General features: G+C 40.3%; 1 protein-coding gene and 1 long non-coding RNA gene across 4 annotated transcripts in view; both read left to right on the top strand.

Annotated features, from left to right (window-relative positions):
* Positions 1-3,642, top strand: part of LOC121019410 (uncharacterized) — a 53,134-nt gene extending 49,492 nt beyond the window's left edge. For all 3 annotated transcript variants that reach the window (XR_005785571.1, XR_005785569.1, XR_005785570.1), the window contains exon 4: positions 3,632-3,642. This is a non-coding gene — a long non-coding RNA (uncharacterized LOC121019410). The remainder of the gene's footprint in view (positions 1-3,631) is intronic.
* Positions 3,643-7,952: 4,310 nt separating this feature from the next.
* The window catches only part of UQCRC2 (ubiquinol-cytochrome c reductase core protein 2), a 31,672-nt gene continuing 19,057 nt past the window's right edge, over positions 7,953-20,567 (top strand). The window contains exons 1-8 of the mRNA XM_040458801.1: positions 7,953-8,084; positions 11,717-11,800; positions 11,898-12,047; positions 12,429-12,493; positions 14,251-14,307; positions 14,530-14,654; positions 16,621-16,718; positions 19,293-19,350. Coding sequence (XP_040314735.1) covers positions 8,052-8,084; positions 11,717-11,800; positions 11,898-12,047; positions 12,429-12,493; positions 14,251-14,307; positions 14,530-14,654; positions 16,621-16,718; positions 19,293-19,350 — 670 coding nt within the window. The 5' untranslated portion in view covers positions 7,953-8,051. The remainder of the gene's footprint in view (positions 8,085-11,716; positions 11,801-11,897; positions 12,048-12,428; positions 12,494-14,250; positions 14,308-14,529; positions 14,655-16,620; positions 16,719-19,292; positions 19,351-20,567) is intronic.

The raw sequence follows: 20,567 nt of genomic DNA, 5'->3' as shown, positions 1-20,567 counted from the left end.
CCCGCGTCGGGCTCTGTGCTGACAGCTCAGAGCCTGGAGCCTGTTTCAGATTCTGTGTCTCCCTCTCTCTCTCTGTCTCAAAAATAAATAAGCATTGAAAAAAGTTCTTAAAAAGTGTTCCTTGGACATTAAATAATCACTTTTAAAGAAGCTCCCTAATGAGTTATCTTCTAAAGCAAGGACAGCAGTGTACAAATAGCCCTTCAGATGTATGGGAGACTTAACAGGACAAACACATGTTTTGAGCTTAGATCATTGAGCAACATCTCTATAATTTTTATCCCAGCTCATACAACAGGGAGAAAAAAAAGAAACCTCTGACTTCTGAGGGACAAATACATCAGCAAAGTCTCTATCATGTGGGACAGCATTTGGAAGTTTACTACAAGATAAAAACAAGGACATTGCTGGCTGCAGAGAGCACCAGTTACCAAATTCATTAAAACAGCAGATAATGGACCCCACTCCCAAAGATTCCAGTTCAGTAAAACCGCACTGGGACCAGGCCTCTGTGCTTCTCAAAGCACCTGGGGTGATTATGATGCAGATGATACGAATCACATGTTCAGAAATATTCCATGGTATGTGTCAGGCTATATCTAGGGATCTTATTAAACATGCAGGTGCCCTGGCCTTCTCAAACCCAACGAATAAGCATCTAGAGGAGTGGGACCAAGGCATCTTTTTAACAGGTTTTCTGGGAGATTGTGATGAACCATTGTCTTATTGTTAGGGTGACTATCTGCCCACTTTTTAGTTGTAATTCACATATCCTATAATTCACTTCAAGTGTACAAATTAATAATTCTTAGTCAATTCAGCCATCACTACAATCCAGTTTTAGAACACTTTGCTGTTCTCATCACACTAATAAGATCTCACTGATAAGATCCCTGTTCCCACCCCCAGTGCTAGGCAACCCCTAGGACTTTCTGTCTCTATAGATTTCTCTTCTCTGGACATTTCGTATAAATATCTATAAATATCTTGTATGCCAGATTTCTTTCATTTAGTATGGCTTTTTAAAATGTTTATCTATTTAATTTATTTAGAGAGAATGCACGAGCAGGGAAGGGGCAAAGAGAGAGGGACAGAAAGAATTCCAGGCTCCGCACTATCAGCGTAGAGCTGGACACAGGGCTGGATCTCACAAACCCTGAGATCATGACCTGAGCTGAAATCAAGAGGCAGACACTTAACCAACTGAGCCACCCAGATACCCCTCATTTAGTATGTTTTTGAGGTTTATACTAGTTTCTAATTGCTGCAAATTGCCACACGCTTAGTGGCTTAAAACAGTGCAAATTATCTTAAAGTACTAGAGGCCAAAAGTCCAAAATGGGTCTTAGTGGGGCTAAAATCCAAGTATCAGCAAAGCTGTGTTCCTTCTGGACACTCTGGGGGTGAAACCATTCCTTGTGTGTCCAGCTTGCAGAGGCCACCTGTATTCCTTGGTTCTTAGCACCACTCTCACTCTGACCTTTGCTTCCATTGCCCTGCTATAAGTACCCATGTGATTGCATTGGGTCCACTATGATAAGCTCATCTCAAGATCCCTAAGTTAATCACATCTGTAAAATCACTTTTGCCATGTAATGTATTCAGATTCCAGAAACTAGTGTTCTACCTACACAAGGTTCATCCATGTTGTATACATGTAGTATCAGTATTTTGTTATTTTTTTATTGCTCTGGTGTATGGATATAGCCTGTATTTATTCATTCACCAGTTAAAGGATATTTGAGTTGTTTTCACTTTTTGGCTATTATGACTAATGCTCCTGTGGACATTCACACACAAGTCTGTCTGTGGACATGTTTTCATTTGTCTTCAGTATATGTCTAATAGTGAAATTGCTGGTCATATGGTCCCAGATTTATTTTGTCCTGGTTTACTTACTAATAGTTCTCCCTGGGGCAGCTGGGTGGCTCAGTCAGTAAGCGTCTGATTCTTGATTTAGGCACAGTTCATGATCTCAGTCCGTGTGTTCAAGCCCTGTGTCGGGCTCTGTGCTGACAGTGCTGAGCCTGCTTGGGATTCTCTCTCTCCCGGTCTGTCTGCCCCTCCCCTGCTCACATGCTCAATCTCTCTCAAAATTATATAAACATTTATAGTTCTCCCTTTTACTCTCAAAATTATCTCGGTTTGTGTAGTAACCCTAATTATAGTAGCTTATAGACCAGAACGTATTGCAATCAATGTAGTCCTGCCTCCTGGCCCAGAATGTTTTACAGGTGGAAAGAGTAACATTAATTATAAATTTGATATAGAAACATAGGTAGTAACTCTAGTTCTTACCTCAGAGCTTTCTAAATGTGGAGATATTTTGAAACTAAATGAAAATCAAACAAACACAAAAACCAGAAATGTTGAAGGATGGAGGGCAGGAAAGGAAGGGAAAGTAACCAGGGGTCTAAGTTTGGTACTTGAATCCCCAGACATCTGTGAAATCTCCACATCAAGAGATAGAAGGACAGCAATGGGTAGGGAAGAACAGATAAATACAATTAAACAAGTAGAATCTAACAATCTAGGAATTCAGTAAAAGCAAAAGGATTGTAATTTCTGAGTTTAAAAATGACCTCAAGGGGCGCATGGGTGGCTCAGTCGATTGAGCGTCCAACTCTTGATTTCAGCTCAGGTCATGATCCCAGGTCATGGGATCAAGCCCCACGAGCCCCACAATGGGCTGTGCTGAGCATGGAGCCTGCTTGAGATTCTCTCTCTCCCTCTGCCCTTCTCCACTGTTTGTGCCCTCTCTCTCTTTTTCAGGTAAAAAATAATAATAAATTTTTTAAGTGACAGCAAGTTTTCTCTCCTTGTGTTTTGTGTGTAAACAGTAAAAATTTAAAGGCATATACTCCTGGAGCACCTGGGTAAGTCAGTCAGTTAAGCAACTGACTTTGGCTCAGGTCATGATTTCACAGTGCGTGGGTTCAAGCCCTGCAGTGGGCTCTGTGCTGACAGCTCAGAGCCTGGAGCCTGCTTCAGATTCAGAGAGTGTCTCCCTCTCTCTCTGCCCCTCACCTGCTCACACTCTGTCTTTCTCTCTCTTTCAAAAATAAATAAACATTAAAGGCATACACTCCTGCTATATGCTACTTACTACACAGGGGCAGAGAGGCTAAGCCAGCTGTTCCCAGACTTTATGACTATGCACTAGATTCACCTGGGGGGCTTTTCTTTAAAATGAAGATCCCTTGGGGACCCTGGATGGCTCAGTCGTTTAAGCGTCTGACTTCAGCTCAGGTCATGATCTCACACTTCGTGAGTTCGAACCCCACACTGGACTCTGTGCTGACAGCTCAGAGCCTGGAGCCAGCTTCAGATTCTGTGTCTCCCCCTCACTGCCCCTCCCCTGCTAATGCTCTATCTCTCTCTGTCTCAAAAATAAATAAAAACATTTTTTAAAAATTTTTAAATGAAAACTCCTAGATTCCAAACCCTGTAGAGTCTGATTCAGTCAGAGTGGTGGAGAACCCAGGAATCTGCATTTTACCTAGTACTCCACCTAATTCTGATACGTATTTGGCTCGGGCAAAAAATGGGCAGGCTTCCAGGGGATTCACAAGTTAAGGCTTGCAATTTTAACACCTAAGAAGTCATTTTTATTCTTGAGAATTAGTAGCAGGTAACAACATATCTTTAGTGATGTCACCACTCAAATAAGACTTCCACTAAAGCCATACCGAAGAGATGACAAACACATTCTCCTTTCCCAAACTTACCAGGGTCAAGGCCTCCTTGCTAAAGTAGTTTTGGCTACCTGAGTCATAAAATAATTTCAAAGAAGATAGATCAGCCTACCTTGCAGAATTTCACATTTTTTGATATCATGAGGTCGAAACGGGACATTATAAGAATACAGCACTGGCATCTAGGCTGACTCCAGAATATTCTTTCTCAGTAAGGTGTGAATCCTGAGGTTCCTTCCTTCCTTGTCTTTGCAATCTTATGACACAAGTGATCTCCCTTGGATTCTCCCTTTCACACCTGACATCAACCAAGAAGGCGCGTAGCAAACTTACGTGGATCCCACATACAACTAAGAGAAATGTGAAAAGCAGAGTTTTTAAGACAAAAGGGCTGTATGTTTCTGTTTAATAAAATGCATGGATCCAAGAGAAAGTGGGAGAATTAAACATTACCTAGAGCAGCTTTGACTTCAGATCTTGACCACTAAAGTGAGGTGTCAAAAATAACCATGCCCTTGGCCCCTGCTCAGGGATGATATACAAATTAGTGAAGCATTCCATATATAAAAATTTTTTACATGACCATCCCCCTCCCCAATTATGATTGGTAGCTACCTTAAACATTTATGAGTCATAGTTCTCTCCACTAAGGAGCTTAAAATCAAAGAAAGGTAAAATGTCAATTCTGGTTGAAACTGGGCAATAGGTAAATGGGAGTTCATTGTGTTATCCCTTTAACTTCTATTTGTCTGAAAATGCCAATAATGTTTTTTCTTTAATCTAGTTAAGGAAAATGAAACATGAATAAACAACCAATGATCAATACAAGGCAGTAAAGTTCCCAGAAGGGAGAATAAACTCCAGGCTATAGTGTTATTTGCTTGGGTAGGATTCTGAGAGGAACAGGGAAGGAAATGCCAACAATCAAAATTATGGATTAGGAGGAGCCATGATTAATGCCTCTGGCTCTAATATGGCAAGATGATGTTCCCAAGTACAAGATCAAACCATGTTCCTAGAGTCTATTTTGCCTCTCCATAGCCTCCTTCCTTATGATGTTCCTCCCCACCCGCCCAACTTCAGCTCAAGGCAGGAAGTTGGGCTCCACGGGTCAGATTTGACTCCATATTAAGAAAACTAACAAAGCTTTCCAGCAATTTACTCCTCTGGTTTTCCATCTTCTTATTCCTTTCCTCTCCCAGGGCTTGCAGTGTCTCCTATGCAGAAACAATTTCAAGGACCTCATTTTCTTCTGCAGTAAAATTCGAGAGTTGTGGCAGAAATCTGACATGAGCTGGTAAGGCAACCTGGAGAAATTTCAAGGTCTTCTGTCACCTACACCCTTGTTTTTATGCTAGCCTGGGCCATGGGCATTATAAAAGAGGAAAAGAGGTTTTAAAAATACATTTAAAAAGTAATGAGTAAGGAGATGTAAGCAATCTGGAGCCTCATCTAGATAAAGAACACTCTTCTTCCCTCCCTTTTTTCTCCTTTATTTCTTACCTCTTGGTCACCCGCTTTCTCTTTCTGTGTCTTCAATTCTCAACTTTTACTAACTTCCCTCCATTTGGGGGGCTTACTCCTCCAAGCATTAATTATTCAAAAGGTATAGGGAGTGACAACGCAAAATGAGAATTGGAGCTCAAGGATCCAGCCTCCCCCAGCACTATAATTATGTAATTAGCTATACAACTGGTTGGGAGCTGAAGAAAAGCATGAGGTGGAAAATGTACACTACCTACCAATACCACACACGTTAACAATGGCATCCCATCTCAGTTACACACACCCTTCCTCCCCTCATAAGCAACAGTCAATGAATTAGGTAGGACGCTGATATGATGTGGAAGTGGTAGATCTGTCCACAAGATGGCGGTCCTACTTTGTAGTGTATAACAATAGGAAATTTGCGGTGGTACAAAATATGAATAAACTTAGAATTACATTATTTATGTAGGTGATATCATGAATTATATTTCAATTCCTACCACATATTAACAATTTTTTGGGGGGTCACAGTTAAATTTTGAGGTGTGGGTGATATTTATTACAAGAGAACATTCTAAATAGGTGTGTGTATGCGTGTGTGTGTGTGTGTGTGTGTGTGTGTGTGTGTGTATCCCACCTAACCTGAACTGTTGAATGAAATTCCAATGACTGGACTCTCAGGGGTGCAGCTAATTTGGGGGGTAATGCTTAAAAAGCACTGGAAATAGAGGTTTATATTCCATGTTAATGAATTTGAACTTTATCTTGAAAAACATGGGGAATCATTGAAAAATTTTAAGCAGGTGGGTGACTTGATCAGAGCAATGTTTCCCCAATTTCACTCATTGGTATAGCACCTTCATGATTTTTGCCATAACTATTACCAGTAGTTAATTTACTCAATGTTGTTTAAACCTACTTTTACTCTCTTATAATGTATTTAAAGAGGAAACTCATTACTAGTATTGCTTGCCATAATCAATTTCCAAAATAAATGTACAACTGTTGAAATGGAACAATATTCATTTATAAACTTAAAATTATCTCATGCACCGCTATAGTGTTAAGTCTCCCACACTTTGGGTCACTCTCCTGTGTGGTATGGACTGAGTTAGGGGTGCCCCCTGAAAGCACAGAAATTGGGTTTGCATCAGATACTTTTTTTTTCCATGTCCCCAAGTAAATTTTATTGCCACTGCACATAGAAGAAATTAGAATGTTTGACATAAATATTCCAAAAATAATTTTCCACTTTTTGAAAAATTTCAAATGTAAAGCTGAGGGAATAGTACAATAGATGCCCATTTACCCTTGACTTAGATTAATTTTTTGAAAATTGAAAATTTTTATTTATAAAGAAAATGATTGTATGCTAATTTGAACAGCTACATTGTACAAAAAATGACTTGAAAATTCCCTTTTGATATCCTTAAAGAGCTGGATGCCAGTATATATGCTTTTCGCTCTCTTCGGACCTCTTAATGTTAAACTGGAGTTGAGCAGAAATATAACCTAGGTTCTCTCAAATCATTCTTGGGCTCCAGACAAGGAACTGGACCTCTGAACAAATAAACGGGTTACTAATAACTGTAACCAGGGAAAGACAAAGCTATGAGTGATGAAAGTTCCTTCCACATGGCATCCCTCCACTCCTGCATCAGATTCTTAATGACCAGGTGTCACCTGAAATCCTGTTAGACAGTTGTAGGCGTGAAGCCAGTTAGCTACAGACCAAAGAGTTAGACATAAGTTCGTCTATGCCTTGTAAATGTCTAAAGCACCACCAGCCCTTCTGAAATTTCAATGTGCAATTCTTGTAAAATGCAGATTCTGATTCAGTATGTAGATTCTGCATTTCTAACTCTAAATGGTGTTAATGTTGTTTTCCCCCAACCGTGCTACGATAGCACAGTATGAGACTGTAAGTTCCTGAAGGACAGGGGACCACGTCTCAATCTTTAGCACAGCCATGGAAGGTGACTTCATGAGTCATGAGTTAATACTCATTGAAGAGGGGTGAACTTTCTTCCCCTGGATAGTCACAGGACTCCTAGTATGCAGGTTTCAGCTCAGAAGTACCCCCAACACACGGCCCTGCTATTCAAAACATTTTAATTCTTCGCATACGAAAAGTGTAGTTAAATTTTTGTTTTCTACGTAGCCTCGGCCTACAATATAAATTTTATGAAAGCAGAGACCTTAATTGTGAGGACTGCCTCGGTTTCAGGACTCAGCCCATTTGTATCCCCCGCCTGTTCTGGGAGTTAGAGCAGCAGGTTCATTGGACAAGACCTCTATTCTCAGAAAGCTAATGATCTAATGAGGACTTTACCAAGCAACAGACAGTCACGTCCGGACTCGAAGCCCGTCTCTGCAAAAAAGCAAATGGATAACGAAAGTCTCTCCCGAAGCGCCGGCCGAAAGAGAGCAGAAAAGTGCGGGAGTGCAAGTGCAAGGGTAAATCCAGAGACCGCGGGTGGGATCCCGGGAAAGGGGGCTCTCTAATTGGACAATCCGGATCGGGAGAATCCAAAGTGCGGAGGGGGGGTTGTGATGGGATGTCGTAGACGTAGAGCAGAATTACAGAGTGGATATCCGGGCCAGGACTAGAACCCAAAAAGTGGTAACATAAGTAATCTTCTGATTATTTACTTACAAAATTATGCGTCTGCCTATCCTGCGTCTTAGAGTAATTGGACTGGCCCAACCTCCTCCGGGGAGCAGTAGAGTGCTGTCCGCATAGAGAGTCCTCTTACGTAGAAAGCGTGGGAAAAGAGTGTCGCGGGGGAAGCTGGGAAACTCTGTCGTCGGCCACCATCTTGCTTTCCTTTAACCGGCTGTGACCGTGGATTATTGCAATCTTGAGCCATGAAGCTGCTAAGCAGAGCCGGGTCTTTTTCGGTGAGCACAGCCGGTGGGCTTGGGGAAAGGTTGGGGAGCAGTTTGTCAGCATGTCAGGTGATACGGGCCGGTGGTGCTTGGTTTGGAGTTTCGGGGCCTTGGGCTTCCGTCTGCCCTTCAGCCGAATTCTGCGGGCCAAGTGGGCTGCAAGCTGAGTGGGTCGCGCATTGGAGGCCCAGCTCGTGCTACGAGCAGAAGAGACCTAACGCCGGAAAACCTGAAAAGGAGAGGGAAAGAGCTTGAGAGTGGAGGTGAAGTGACTCGGTGGAGAGACCTCTGAAGGTCACTGCTGCACTTGGCGTGCGGGAGGAGACAGCGAGTCCTGGGGGGCAAGGAAGCCAGCGAGTACCTAGCCCTCCACCCTTACCCTGTCAGCCCCGGCCCCTGCTTCTTAGTGTATCACGGAGCATCAGTTTCCCCAACGGTTAAGTTGAGCTTATGAGTAAAATGTTAAGGAAAAAATAAGCAAATTTGCCGTACAGTGCTTATCACTGTGCCTGAAACTTATTACGGTGCCCCAACAGTATAACGTGTTTTTCTTGATGTTAGAGAATTCTAGGAGGGGCTCAGGGTCAGCCCTCGGGAGCCGCTTAAGACTTCTCATTCAACCCAGACAAAACAGCCGTCACTTGGGGAAGACTCCTCAAATGTCAGCGTGCTATCACTGTGGAGTGGAGGTTATCATCAGGGGAAGTGAGGAACACTTTTAAAAATCTCAGGGGCGCCTTGGGTGGCTCAGTCGGTTGAGCCTCCGACTTCAGCTCAGGTCACGATCTCTCGGTCCGTGAGTTCGAGCCCCGCGTCGGGCTCTGGGCTGATGGCTCAGAGCCTGGAGCCTGCTTCCAATTCTGTGTCTCCCTCTCTCTCTGCCCCTCCCCCGTTCATGCTCTGTCTCTCTCTGTCTCAAAAACAAATAAACGTTAAAAAATTTAAAAAACAAAAAAACTCAGGTGGGCGGGGCCCCTGGGTGGCTCAGTCGGTTAAGCACCGAGTTTGGCTCAGGTCATGATCTCTCGGTCCATGAGTTGGAGCCCCGCGTAGGGCTCTGTGCTGACGGCTCAGAGCCTGGAGCCTGCTCCAGATTCTGTGTCTCTCCGTCTCTCGGCCCCTCCCCTGCTCATGCTCTGTGTCTCTCTGTCTCTCAATAATAAATAAACGTTAAAAAAAAAAAATTCAGGCGGGCAAGGTTTGCTGCCAGGGAATACTTGGTAGTATCTGCATACATTTTTGGTTATAATACCCTTTGGGAGGGGCGCCTGGGTGGCGCAGTCGGTTAAGCGTCCGACTTCAGCCAGGTCACGATCTCGCGGTCCGTGAGTTCGAGCCCCGCGTCGGGCTCTGGGCTGATGGCTCAGAGCCTGGAGCCTGTTTCCGATTCTGTGTCTCCCTCTCTCTCTGCCCCTCCCCCGTTCATGCTCTGTCTCTCTCTGTCCCAAAAATAAATAAATGTTGAAAAAAAAAAAATAATAATACCCTTTGGGGGAACGTACCTGGCATCTAGAGGCCAGAAGTGCTGCTAAATTCCTACAGTGTGCAAACATTCCCCCACAACAAAAAATTAGCCCAAGATGCCGGTAGAATCTGGTTACTAGATAACCTAGTAACCTGCTAGAGAGTGGTGAAGAAGAACAGGGAATGGAGTTTCCCTGTGCCTAGTGTTTAAATAGATATACTGTGGATATATAAAGGGCTGCCATTTAGACTACAGTATCACCTAAATTACCCTTCCTAGCACACCTAGACAAACCAGTAATTAACAACTCTGAGAGCAGCCTAGTTAAACTAGCAAAACACCCCAAAATCTCCTCCATTCCATCCATCCCCACTTTCCAGTAGATGAAAGTACTCAAAGGTAAAAGAACTGGAGAGGACTAATGTAAACAAATTGTAGTAAACTTGAAAACAATTAATGCTCCCAATTATATCACTTACTTTACAGAAGAATAAGTTTATACATATTTGGGTATTAACGTAATCTAGTAATTGCATGACAATTACGAGGATAATTCTTTGCAACTGATTTGAATGGGACCAATTAAGGACGGTACATAATCAACAAAGCTGTTTCTTGAGGGAAAAGCACCTAAATCTCCCTTAACAGTGGAACTATAGATTATTCATACTTGAACAGCTATGAAAATCGAAAACCAAAATCACAAGTAGAATTAAACGTACCACACCCAGCAAACGAAATTGATAGTAAAACAAAGCTCATTGTAATTTATAATTAAAAAGTACTAATAACAAGTGAAAACTAGGAACCAACTTAGTACAGCACTGATGTTGAATATGTAACAGCCCTTCAGGACATCATAGAGGAGGGGCACTGCAGCCTCTGATGGGAGTCCTCAGGAAACTCCAGCAGTATGTGCATTTGGTTTTGGGATAACATCTCTGCTGATAACCTCAGGAACCTAAGGATGAATATTATAGCAGTGTATATCATTTGACAAAACAAACAAACAATAAAGTTATGCATTTTGGATCCATTATCCAGCATTTAAGAGGACCCTTTTACCTTTCCAGTGGCTGCATATAATAAACTGACAATCTGCTGTAGCTGAAGCTATTGTTAATTGCAGGATGATCAAAATTTATATTAGGCGAAGAAATAAAACCCTTGGTTGTGTGGTCCTACTATAGCACGCAAGACAGTGACGATACTGTGGAAAATATCAGGGGCTTGGAGGAATTTTCCTTGGTATACTCTCTTTTTTAAAGGTTACTAAAATGATCATGGAGATGAAGTCACTTCCCTTGGGAAGTAGGCTAAAATGAGATTCTCTGAGCATATAAGGAAAACAGTAATGCTGACATCAATAAAAGGGTATGGATGTGGCAGTCCCACACCTTTTCAGAAAAATTCCAAAGCATTCGAGCCAGGAAGAACCACCTGAAGCTTTAATAGGATGGTTATAAGAAAAAAAGATGGCTAAAAGGGAAAAGAAAATACAGTAGTTCTTTACATTTTAAAAAATGAGCATTGGGGTGCCTGGGTAGCTCATTCAGTTAAGTATCCAACTTTGGCTCCGGTCATGAACTCACAGCTAGTGGGTTCGAGCCCCGCATCAGGTTCTGTGCTGACAGTGCAGAGCCTGGAACCTGCTTTGGATTCTGTGTCTCCCTTTATCTCTGCCCCTCCCCTGCTTATGCTCTGTCACTCTCAAAAATAAATAAATGTGAAAAAATTATTTTAAAAAAAAATGAGCACAGGGGCGCCTGGGTGGCGCAGTCGGTTAAGCGTCCGACTTCAGCCAGGTCACGATCTCGCGGTCCGTGAGTTCGAGCCCCGCGTCGGGCTCTGGGCTGGTGGCTCGGAGCCTGGAGCCTGTTTCCGATTCTGTGTCTCCCTCTCTCTCTGCCCCTCCCCCGTTCATGCTCTGTCTCTCTCTGTCCCAAAAATAAATAAAAACATTGAAAAAAAAAATTAAAAAAAAAAATGAGCACATAGGATTAGGTATTCCTTCAGGCTCTACACAAATAGAGATTTAAGTAACTTAGTAATACTAAGTTAATCAGCCAAATCCTCTCATGAAGTTATTTTATCACTGGACACCTGTTCCTTGGGCACACCAGAATATAAGACATTGTTCTTGAAAGAAATCTGGGTAACCTGTCTTTTTTGTGTTTAGAGGTTTTATTCCCTGAAAGTTGCTCCCAAAGTGAAGACCACAGCTGCCCCTGCAGGAGTGCCTCCACTTCCTCAGGACCTTGAGGTTAGTCCCACTGAGTTGCTCACTGAAACCCATACATGCCTTACTGTCTTTGGTAATATGAAAACATTGATCACATCTTACTTTATTTTAAATACAGTTTACCAAGTTACCAAATGGCTTAGTGATTGCTTCTCTGGAAAACTATGCTCCTGCATCAAGAATTGGTTTGTTCATTAAAGCAGGCAGTAGATATGAGGACTCCAACAACTTAGGAACCTCTCATTTGCTTCGTCTTGCATCCAGTTTGGTAAGCATCTTTACTGCCTCACTTTGTTCAGAAATGCTATAGTATCATGGTCTTACAGAAAAGAAGTATAGTGGTAGCACCTGGGTGGCTCAGTTGATTAAGCATCCAACCCTTGATCTCAGCTCAGGTCTTCATCTCAGTTGTGAGTTCAAGCCCCACGTTGGGCTCTGTGCTAGGTGTGAAGCCTACTTAAAAAAATACATAAGTAAAACAAACAAAAAAGAAAAGAAACACTATAGTGTACTTTTGGCAAACTTTAAAAGGATCTGCTATTTAGGTAAAGTTCTTTTGAGTCTAATGACAATCAGACATTAGATTGTGATACAGTGTAGTGTTTGGCAGTAAAAAATTACTAAATACGGTTGTTGTTTCTTTTTCCAGACTACAAAAGGAGCTTCATCTTTCAAGATAACCCGTGGAATTGAAGCAGTTGGTGGTAAATTAAGGTATGTTAAAAATAAGTAATAAGAGGGGCACCTGGTGGCTTGGTCAGTTAAGCATCCGACTTCGGCTCAGGTCATGATCTCACGGTCCATGAGTTCGAGCCCCGCGTCGGACTTTGTGCTGACAGCTCAGAGCCTGGAGCCTGTTTCAGATTCTGTGTCTCCCTCTCTCTCTGCCCCTCCCCTGTTCATGCTCTGTCTCTCTCTGTCTCAAAAATAAATAAACGTTAAAAAAAAAATTTTTTTTAAATAAGTAATAAGAAACGATGAGAACACCAAAAAATACTCAACTGTAAGAGAACTTTTCTATCTTATCAAGGTGATTAAGGATTTGTGAAGACACAAGAAGAAGGCTAATCAATTTGACAACATCAAAATGTAAAACATCTTTATGACTTAAAGTAAAAATTCAAGTAACTGGCAGTAAATATTTGCAACATAAACACGGAAATGATTATTTGGAAAAATAAAGAACTACAAATTAGGAGAGGACAAGCAAAATAGGAAATGGACGGACAAAGGATAGGAACAGTCTATTCCCAGAGTAGGAAGCCAGAAACACTGATCTTTACTTATAATCGACAGTGTCATGCCATTACCTGTCAGATTTATAAAAGGTGTTGGCAGTGTTAAGAGAGAGAATCTCGTCTACAGTTAGTGGAATAAACTGATACAAGTACTTAGGAAAGAATCAACAAATATCTAGTAATACTGAAAATGAGCATATCTTACAGCCTAAGTTTTTAATCCACATGCACAAAGACTGGAAACAATCTAAATGCCATCTTCAGGGAAATGGATAAATAAAGTATAGTCTAGTGATATGATGGGACTAGTATACAGCAGTTAAGGAATGAACTAGATTATTCTAGTTAAATGTTTTGTGGAGAAACAACAGATATTTTTAAGGTATCATTTTAAAAACAATACATAGTGCTTACCATTGTGTTTGTCTCTAGAGTGGGAAAGAGGGAGTGAAAGAGTTAGCCAGAGAAGGGTACAAAGAGATCTTCAACTTTAATTGCCATTTTTTTTTTTTTTTTAGTTAGGGTAAAATATACATAAAATTTACTGCTTTTTTTTTTTATTTTTTATTTTTTTCAACGTTTATTTATTTTTGGGACAGAGAGAGACAGAGCATGAACGGGGGAGGGGCAGAGAGAGAGGGAGACACAGAATCGGAAACAGGCTCCAGGCTCTGAGCCATCAGCCCAGAGCCCGACGCGGGGCTCTAACTCACGGACCGCGAGATCGTGACCTGGTTAAAGTTGGACGCTTAACCGACTGCGCCACCCAGGCGCCCCAAAATTTACTGCTTTAAGTGTACAGGTCTTTGGCATGAAGTGGCTTTAGGAGACCATCACTACTATACATCTCCAGGATGTTTTTTTTGTTCCCCAACTGAAACGCTCTAGCTATTAAACACTAACTCTCCTTCTGTCTTTGGCCGCCCCTTACAGTGGCCATTCTATGTTGTATGGTTTAGAGTTCTCTAGGTTCCTCCTGAAAGCAGAATCATGATACTCTTTCTGATTTCTGATTTCACGTAGTCTAATGTCTTCAAGGTGCATCCATGTGTAACATGTCAAGATTTCCTTCCTTTAAAGACTTTTTAAAATATTTCAAGCTTTAGTTGACGAATATGTGTGCTTTTATATTTCAGAGTAAGTTTTCCAAAGGAATTTGTTGATTTAACAAAGATATAAAGAAGCCTTATTTTTCTGATTTAGATAATTCATTGTAATTTATTTCTGATTCAGTGTGACTTCAACCAGGGAAAACATGGCCTACACTGTGGAATGTCTGCGAGATGATGTGTAAGTATCTGCATGTGCTGAGGACATCTGCTTTTAAAGAAATCCTAAGCTGCTCAGTTCTTGTCCTTTTTAATGTGGCGTTATGACCTCTGATTTTGGTCACAAACTATAGAACACTATGCTTACCACAAGGCCTAAAACTTAATATAGAGAGCATTACATTTATGTAGAATGGACTTTGGTTTTAAATTTTTGACGTGAAACTCTTGATGTCTTCTATAGTGATATTCTAATGGAGTTCCTGCTCAATGTCACCACAGCCCCAGAATTTCGTCGTTGGGAAGTAGCTGACCTTCAGTCTCAGCTAAGGATTGACAAAGCTGTGGCTTTTCAGAATCCACAGGCTCGTAAGTATATTTTCAGATCACATTCAGTTGCTTCTAAGATACTGGGTTTTTGAGGAAAAAAATTGCTGTTGAAATTTTCTTCTGCTTGAGTTTATAAATAACTTTTCCAAAATTTGTCTGGTTTCTTAACTGTGTTCTTTTGTTTCTAAACATTTATGTTGTTGATTATTTTTCATCTTTGATGGTAGGTAAATTAATTATAGAATCCCTGTTTTAGTATTTAGAATCCACTGTTTTTTCAGTAGTTTGCTTACACCAAACCGAGCAACAGTTCGTAATTGGTACTGCTATTATTGCTTAGGCAACTCACCTTTACTAGATGTTTCCAAAGGAAGCAACTTATTTTTTTTTTTTAACTTTTTTGGTGTTCGTATTTTGTGTTTATATGATAACTGTCGACAAGTGTGACTAGCAAAACAAATACGTAAACAAGCAGCACCAACTCTTGGAAGTCACACAGGTTCGGCAGGAGCAGAAGCGTGCAGGTGGACCACTCGGGTCTAAGCAGGTGACCAGCTGCAGGGGCTCAGCATGGGATGCGCTTCACTCAGAACGCAGGCCTGTCAGTGTCTGGAACGTATGAGAGCTTGGTTTATGTTAACTAATATGTTAGTGATACTGTTTTACAAAGGAGTATGGTCTTCATTACTCTGGACCTCCACCAAAGAAATAGATGGCCTGTAAGTCATCTTTTCTACAATTTTCTATTTCTTCCCTGCTGTTAGCAGTGAGGTTCCAGCCTTCATCCTTTCTATCTGAACAGTTATTGGGGCGCCTGGGTGGCGCAGTCGGTTAAGCGTCCGGCTTCAGCCAGGTCACGATCTCGCGGTCCGTGAGTTCGAGCCCCGCGTCGGGCTCTGGGCTGATGGCTCAGAGCCTGGAGCCTGTTTCCGATTCTGTGTCTCCCTCTCTCTCTGCCCCTCCCCTGTTCATGCTCTGTCTCTCTCTGTCCCAAAAATAAATAAACGTTGAAAAAAAAAAAAAGAAAAGAAAACCGTTTAAAGGCTTCTCAGTCTCTGTTGCATAAAGTTCAAACTCTTCAACTTAGCATGTGTGATAACTTTCACCATCTGACCCCTGCCTACCTCCATCGCTTTTTTTTCTATCTTCTTCTCCTCCCAACTGCATTTCCCCTTTGAATCTGTTATCCTACTGGATGCTTTTGTCTGTTTTCTCTGCCTGAAATGCCACTCCCTAATCATTCTCCTGGGAAACACCTACTCCTTATGTAAGACTCAGCCTGGATTTTACTTCTGGTGCTCCTTCCTGATTCCCACTGCCCTTCCCTTGTGCCCCTGCTGCTTTTTTCACATCCTGCTGACATCAGCTTCATCATGCTTTCACAGTTTTTCCTCTCAACATTTTGAGGGCAGGCATTGTGTCTTACTCATGTCTCTATTTCCAGCACCTAACACAGTGCCTGGCATAGAGAAATTGCCCAAATAATGAGCAAATGAAAGGGACGTACCTCAAAGACACTCACTGAAGCAGGAAAGCAAGAACAGTGCCAGTCACCAGTGAGGAGTGCAGTTTGACCTTCGAGAGCTAGTAAGATGACTTAACACTGGCACTTTCATAGCTCTTTTTAACCTGACAACTCCTCATTACTTAGAGAGCCTGGGAGTAAAATTCAGGTAAATGACTTATCCAAGATCACATGGCATGTTGGTAGCAGAGCTATAACTCAATTCAGACTTGCTGAAACCCAGACCATTATGGTTTCCAGACGATACCAGGTAGATGAGAGAAGTGATCAGGTGGACCCCGTGATGGAGAAGCTGCTTTCACATAATTTCTTGCTTTTCTCAGCACATTCAACTGGCAGAATTTTAAAATTCAAGCCTTAATCTTAACACGTGAATGCCATAAGGTGACCAAAATTGTAGTCTTATTGCTTTCCAGGTTCTGAAAATGTTGACTTTATTTGAATTGTATTTCCACAAGTGCTTCTTTACTTATTTTACAGGTGTCATTGAAAATTTGCATGCTGCAGCTTACCGAAATGCCTTGGCTAATTCCCTGTATTGCCCTGATTATAGGATTGGAAAAGTGACACCAGATGAGGTACTGGTAAAACACATTACCTTTTACAGTGTGCTGCTTTTCACTGCCATTTCAGGTTTGTTAATTTTTCTTTTCATCTTCAAATTTAAAAAATCCACCTCCTGGCTTTTTTTTTTTTCCATCAGCTTGGCTTTTTAACTAAAATTCTATCTGAACAATTTTTACAGCTTTTAACTTAAAGTTTTGAGTCACAAAAGGAATATATGAATTTCAGAAAAATCCAGAACAAGTAAAAAAGAAAACATTTCACATACCTAAAGTCACTGAATGTTACTGCCTAGATATATTTTCCTCTAGACCTTTCTCTGTTTATATGTGTCTTTTTAAAGCAGTATCTAAATGTTAAATTTAGTAATCTTGTGACCAAAAGTCTTTAACTCCTCTGAATAGGCAGATAGGAATGAACCCGTATCACTTCCCATCCCTCGTTAGCCTGCTTGCTAGCTCATTCGCCTCCTCCAGCACACTGGCCTCACTTTGCTGGCAGTACAGACTTGCCACATGTCACAGCCATATGTATAACCTAAAACTTCACTTCTAAAATGTGAAACTGAAACCTTGAGTATCAAACCTGCAAGTGTAGATATGCATATATAATCTTAATTTCCTATTCCATCCCCCCCCAAATTTTTTTTATCAAAAGATATTAAGAGAAAAATTTGCAAAAGAAAGAGAAGAATTGGGAACTATTAATACTCGCAAAGTATATATAACTTGGAAATAAAGGTTTTATTCTTTCATTTCTGGTTAGCCACTAGAGCAAACTGAATTGTATATTCTATCCCTTTACTCTTTTATTTCCTGGTTAGAAAACCATCCACTTATCAATCAACAGTTTAATGCCTCCCATTCATATGGCACTTTAAAAAAAAATTATAACTGATATGATCCAACTTAAATGCTAAGCATTTTTCATAAGACTGGCCGTCAGTGAGTTCTGAAATTTTTCAGAAATCAATTTCACCCATGTGAAAATATATTATTAAGATAACTAAAAGAATATACAGAGCAAAACATCTACAAGAATGTCAACTGTAAGATTGCTTATAATTGTGAAAAATGAGACACAAGTTAAATACCCAACTTTCTGGGACTGAATAACTCAGTTATCTGTAGAATGGACTTATTCAGTCATCCAAAAATATTGATACGGAAAAATTCCATAGCATATTATCAAGTGAAGAAAAGACAATTTACAAGTAGGATATACCATAGGGTCCCAATTTTAGAAAATAAAGTGTGTGTGTTGTGTGTGTGTGTGTGTGTGTGTGTGTGTGTGTGTGTGTGTGTCTGTCTGTCTCCTGGGCAAGATGTTAACCATGGTTATCTCAAAATTATTAGCATTTTTAATTGTGTCCTTAAAGGAAATCCTAAAGAAATTGGTGGTAGACTACCTTGAGCAATGGCAGCATTCAGTAGAAAAAATATACATATTTGACTTTCCAGGGTGATTCCAGAGATTTAAGCACCATTGGCTTTAGGGCATAAATTGTGGTAACTTGATTCAGTCTCATTACCTTAGCCTAGTGATTTTTAACATTATGACCCATTCCCAGGGAACTTTTTTTAGCCAATTTCTTATACCCAGAATTTTTAATATCATAGATACACTCTGTGTTTATATATGTATACATATATATATTTGTATTCTATATATGAAAGGAATAAAATGTTTTTCTTGCCCCCAGGAGCCAATTTTCAGTCCCTTGGGAGCAATAGTGGGCCTGTTGAGAGTATGTTTTAGCCCTACTTTTGTATGTTAGGTCTAAATAATATAAACCAGTGATTCGCAAATCTCACTGATCTCAGATCACCTGGGGATTCATTGGATGGGCAGATGGTTGGTTGGTTTTAAATCAAAATTCTGATTCCACATTGAATCTAGTATATCAGTTTGTAGAGTGGGCCTAGGAATGGGGTGGGGGTCAGAGACAATGACAGTGTTTGTTTTTGTTTTTTAAGCTCCAGCTAATTTTGTTATCCAGGTTGGAAACCCTGATATAGACTGTAATCTCCTGACAAGGAACCCTTCAAAGATGAGTGTGAAGGATATAGGAGGGATATGGTGATATAACTGTTAGCCCTACGGTAGAATGTTAGTGGTACCTTATTACTGTCTATAAAGAGACAAAAGAAATCTGATGCACATCTGCTAAAATCATCTTATAATAAAAATCATAAACTTAGTCTCATTTTTTTTCAAGTTCAAGCCAGTGTGTGCTCTGATTTTTTCAGGCCTTTTTTAATTCCTTTTTTTCAGTACAGATTTATTGAGATATAATTCCTGTACTGTATAGTTCACCTACTTAAAGTGCACAGTTCAGTGGTTTTCATTATGTTCATAGTTCTGTAACTATCATCACATTAAGTTCTAGTTCTGAATTTCAGCAATAGTTTTAAAAATTAAATCCGTATTAAAAAAAAATTAAATCTGTATAATTCAGCACTAGGTAGTCTAGTTCACTACAGCAGCCTTTAAGCCTGAGTTTTTATTTTCTCTTGCGCTGCAGTTTTAATTGTTAGTGTTTTGTATTTCTACCTATATAACCTCATAAATGTTTTTAACTTCCTCAGTTACATAACTATGTGCAGAACCATTTTACAAGTGCGAGAATGGCTTTGATCGGACTTGGTAAGTTGGGAATTGCTTGCAGGTCAGTTTGTTTCCTTAAGAACAGTAACTAATTGGGGCGCCTGGGTGGCTCAGTCGGTTGAGCGTCTGACTTCAGCTCAGGTCATGATCTCATGGTTCGTGAGCTCCAGCCCCGCATTGGGCTTTGTGCTCATAGCTCGGACCCTGGAGCCTGCTTCAGATTCTGTGTCTCTCTTTCTGTTTCTCCCCCACTCGCACTCTGTCTCTCTTTCTCAAAAATAAATAAATATTAAAACAAAAAAAATTTTTTAGAAGAACAGTAACTAATTATGTGAGCACATGATTGAATGAAATTTGATAACTCAGTCCTCTGTTTATGTTTACAGTCCTCAGGCACTATGTGATGGGATTTTAATTCTCAGGTTGTTTTGTTTTAGAAAGCAGAATTCAACATGTATGTAAAAAAAATTACAGTATTTGAAAAATCTTTGACAAAGGACAAATGTCTCTGAGCAAAGAGCTTTAAAAGTATTTTTGTTTTTGTTTTTAAAGATGTATAATATAATTGAAAATAGGCAAAGGGCACGAACAAGTCATGGGGAAAATGTTTGTATATATGTGTATATGGCCAATTATTTTAAAAAAAATAGCCTCACTAGTAGTTAAAAGCTTCTAACCCGTGACATTGGCAAAAATTAAAAGATTGACACCACCCAGTATTAACCAAGGTATGGAGAAATAGGCACTCTTAAAAATTGTTGGTGGAAGCATAAACTGGTCCATTTTTGGAGGTCTCTTTAAATATATTAAAATTCTAAATGTTGACAGCTTTAGACCCAACAATTTTATTTTTAAGCATTTATCATACAAAAACAGTTGGTCAAGTTTACAAAACAGTTGCACAAGGATATTATTTGCAATATTGGGTTTTTTGTTCATTTGTTTTATAAATAACACTTTAATAGAGGTATCATTCACATACCATAAAATCCTCCTTTTTAAAGCGTACGATTCCATGGGGTTTATTATATTCAGAGAGTACTATGACTATTAACACTGCATAATTTCAGAACATTGTCATTATCCCCAAGAGAGGCTATATTTATTAGCAGTCACTCCCCTGTTCTACTTCCTCGCCTTTGACAACTGCTAATCTACTTCCTGTCTCTGTATAATTGACTTGTCTGGACATTTCATATAAATAAAATCTCATAATATGTAGCCTTTTGTAGCTGGCTTTTTTTCAGTTAACATAG

The sequence above is a fragment of the Herpailurus yagouaroundi genome, unplaced genomic scaffold (assembly GCF_014898765.1).
Source record: "Herpailurus yagouaroundi ecotype Mexico unplaced genomic scaffold, PumYag 222, whole genome shotgun sequence".
In the NCBI taxonomy this organism is placed as follows: domain Eukaryota; kingdom Metazoa; phylum Chordata; class Mammalia; order Carnivora; family Felidae; genus Herpailurus; species Herpailurus yagouaroundi.
The sequence above is the reverse complement of the archived record's forward strand: the minus strand, read 5'-3'. Positions and strand labels throughout refer to the sequence as shown.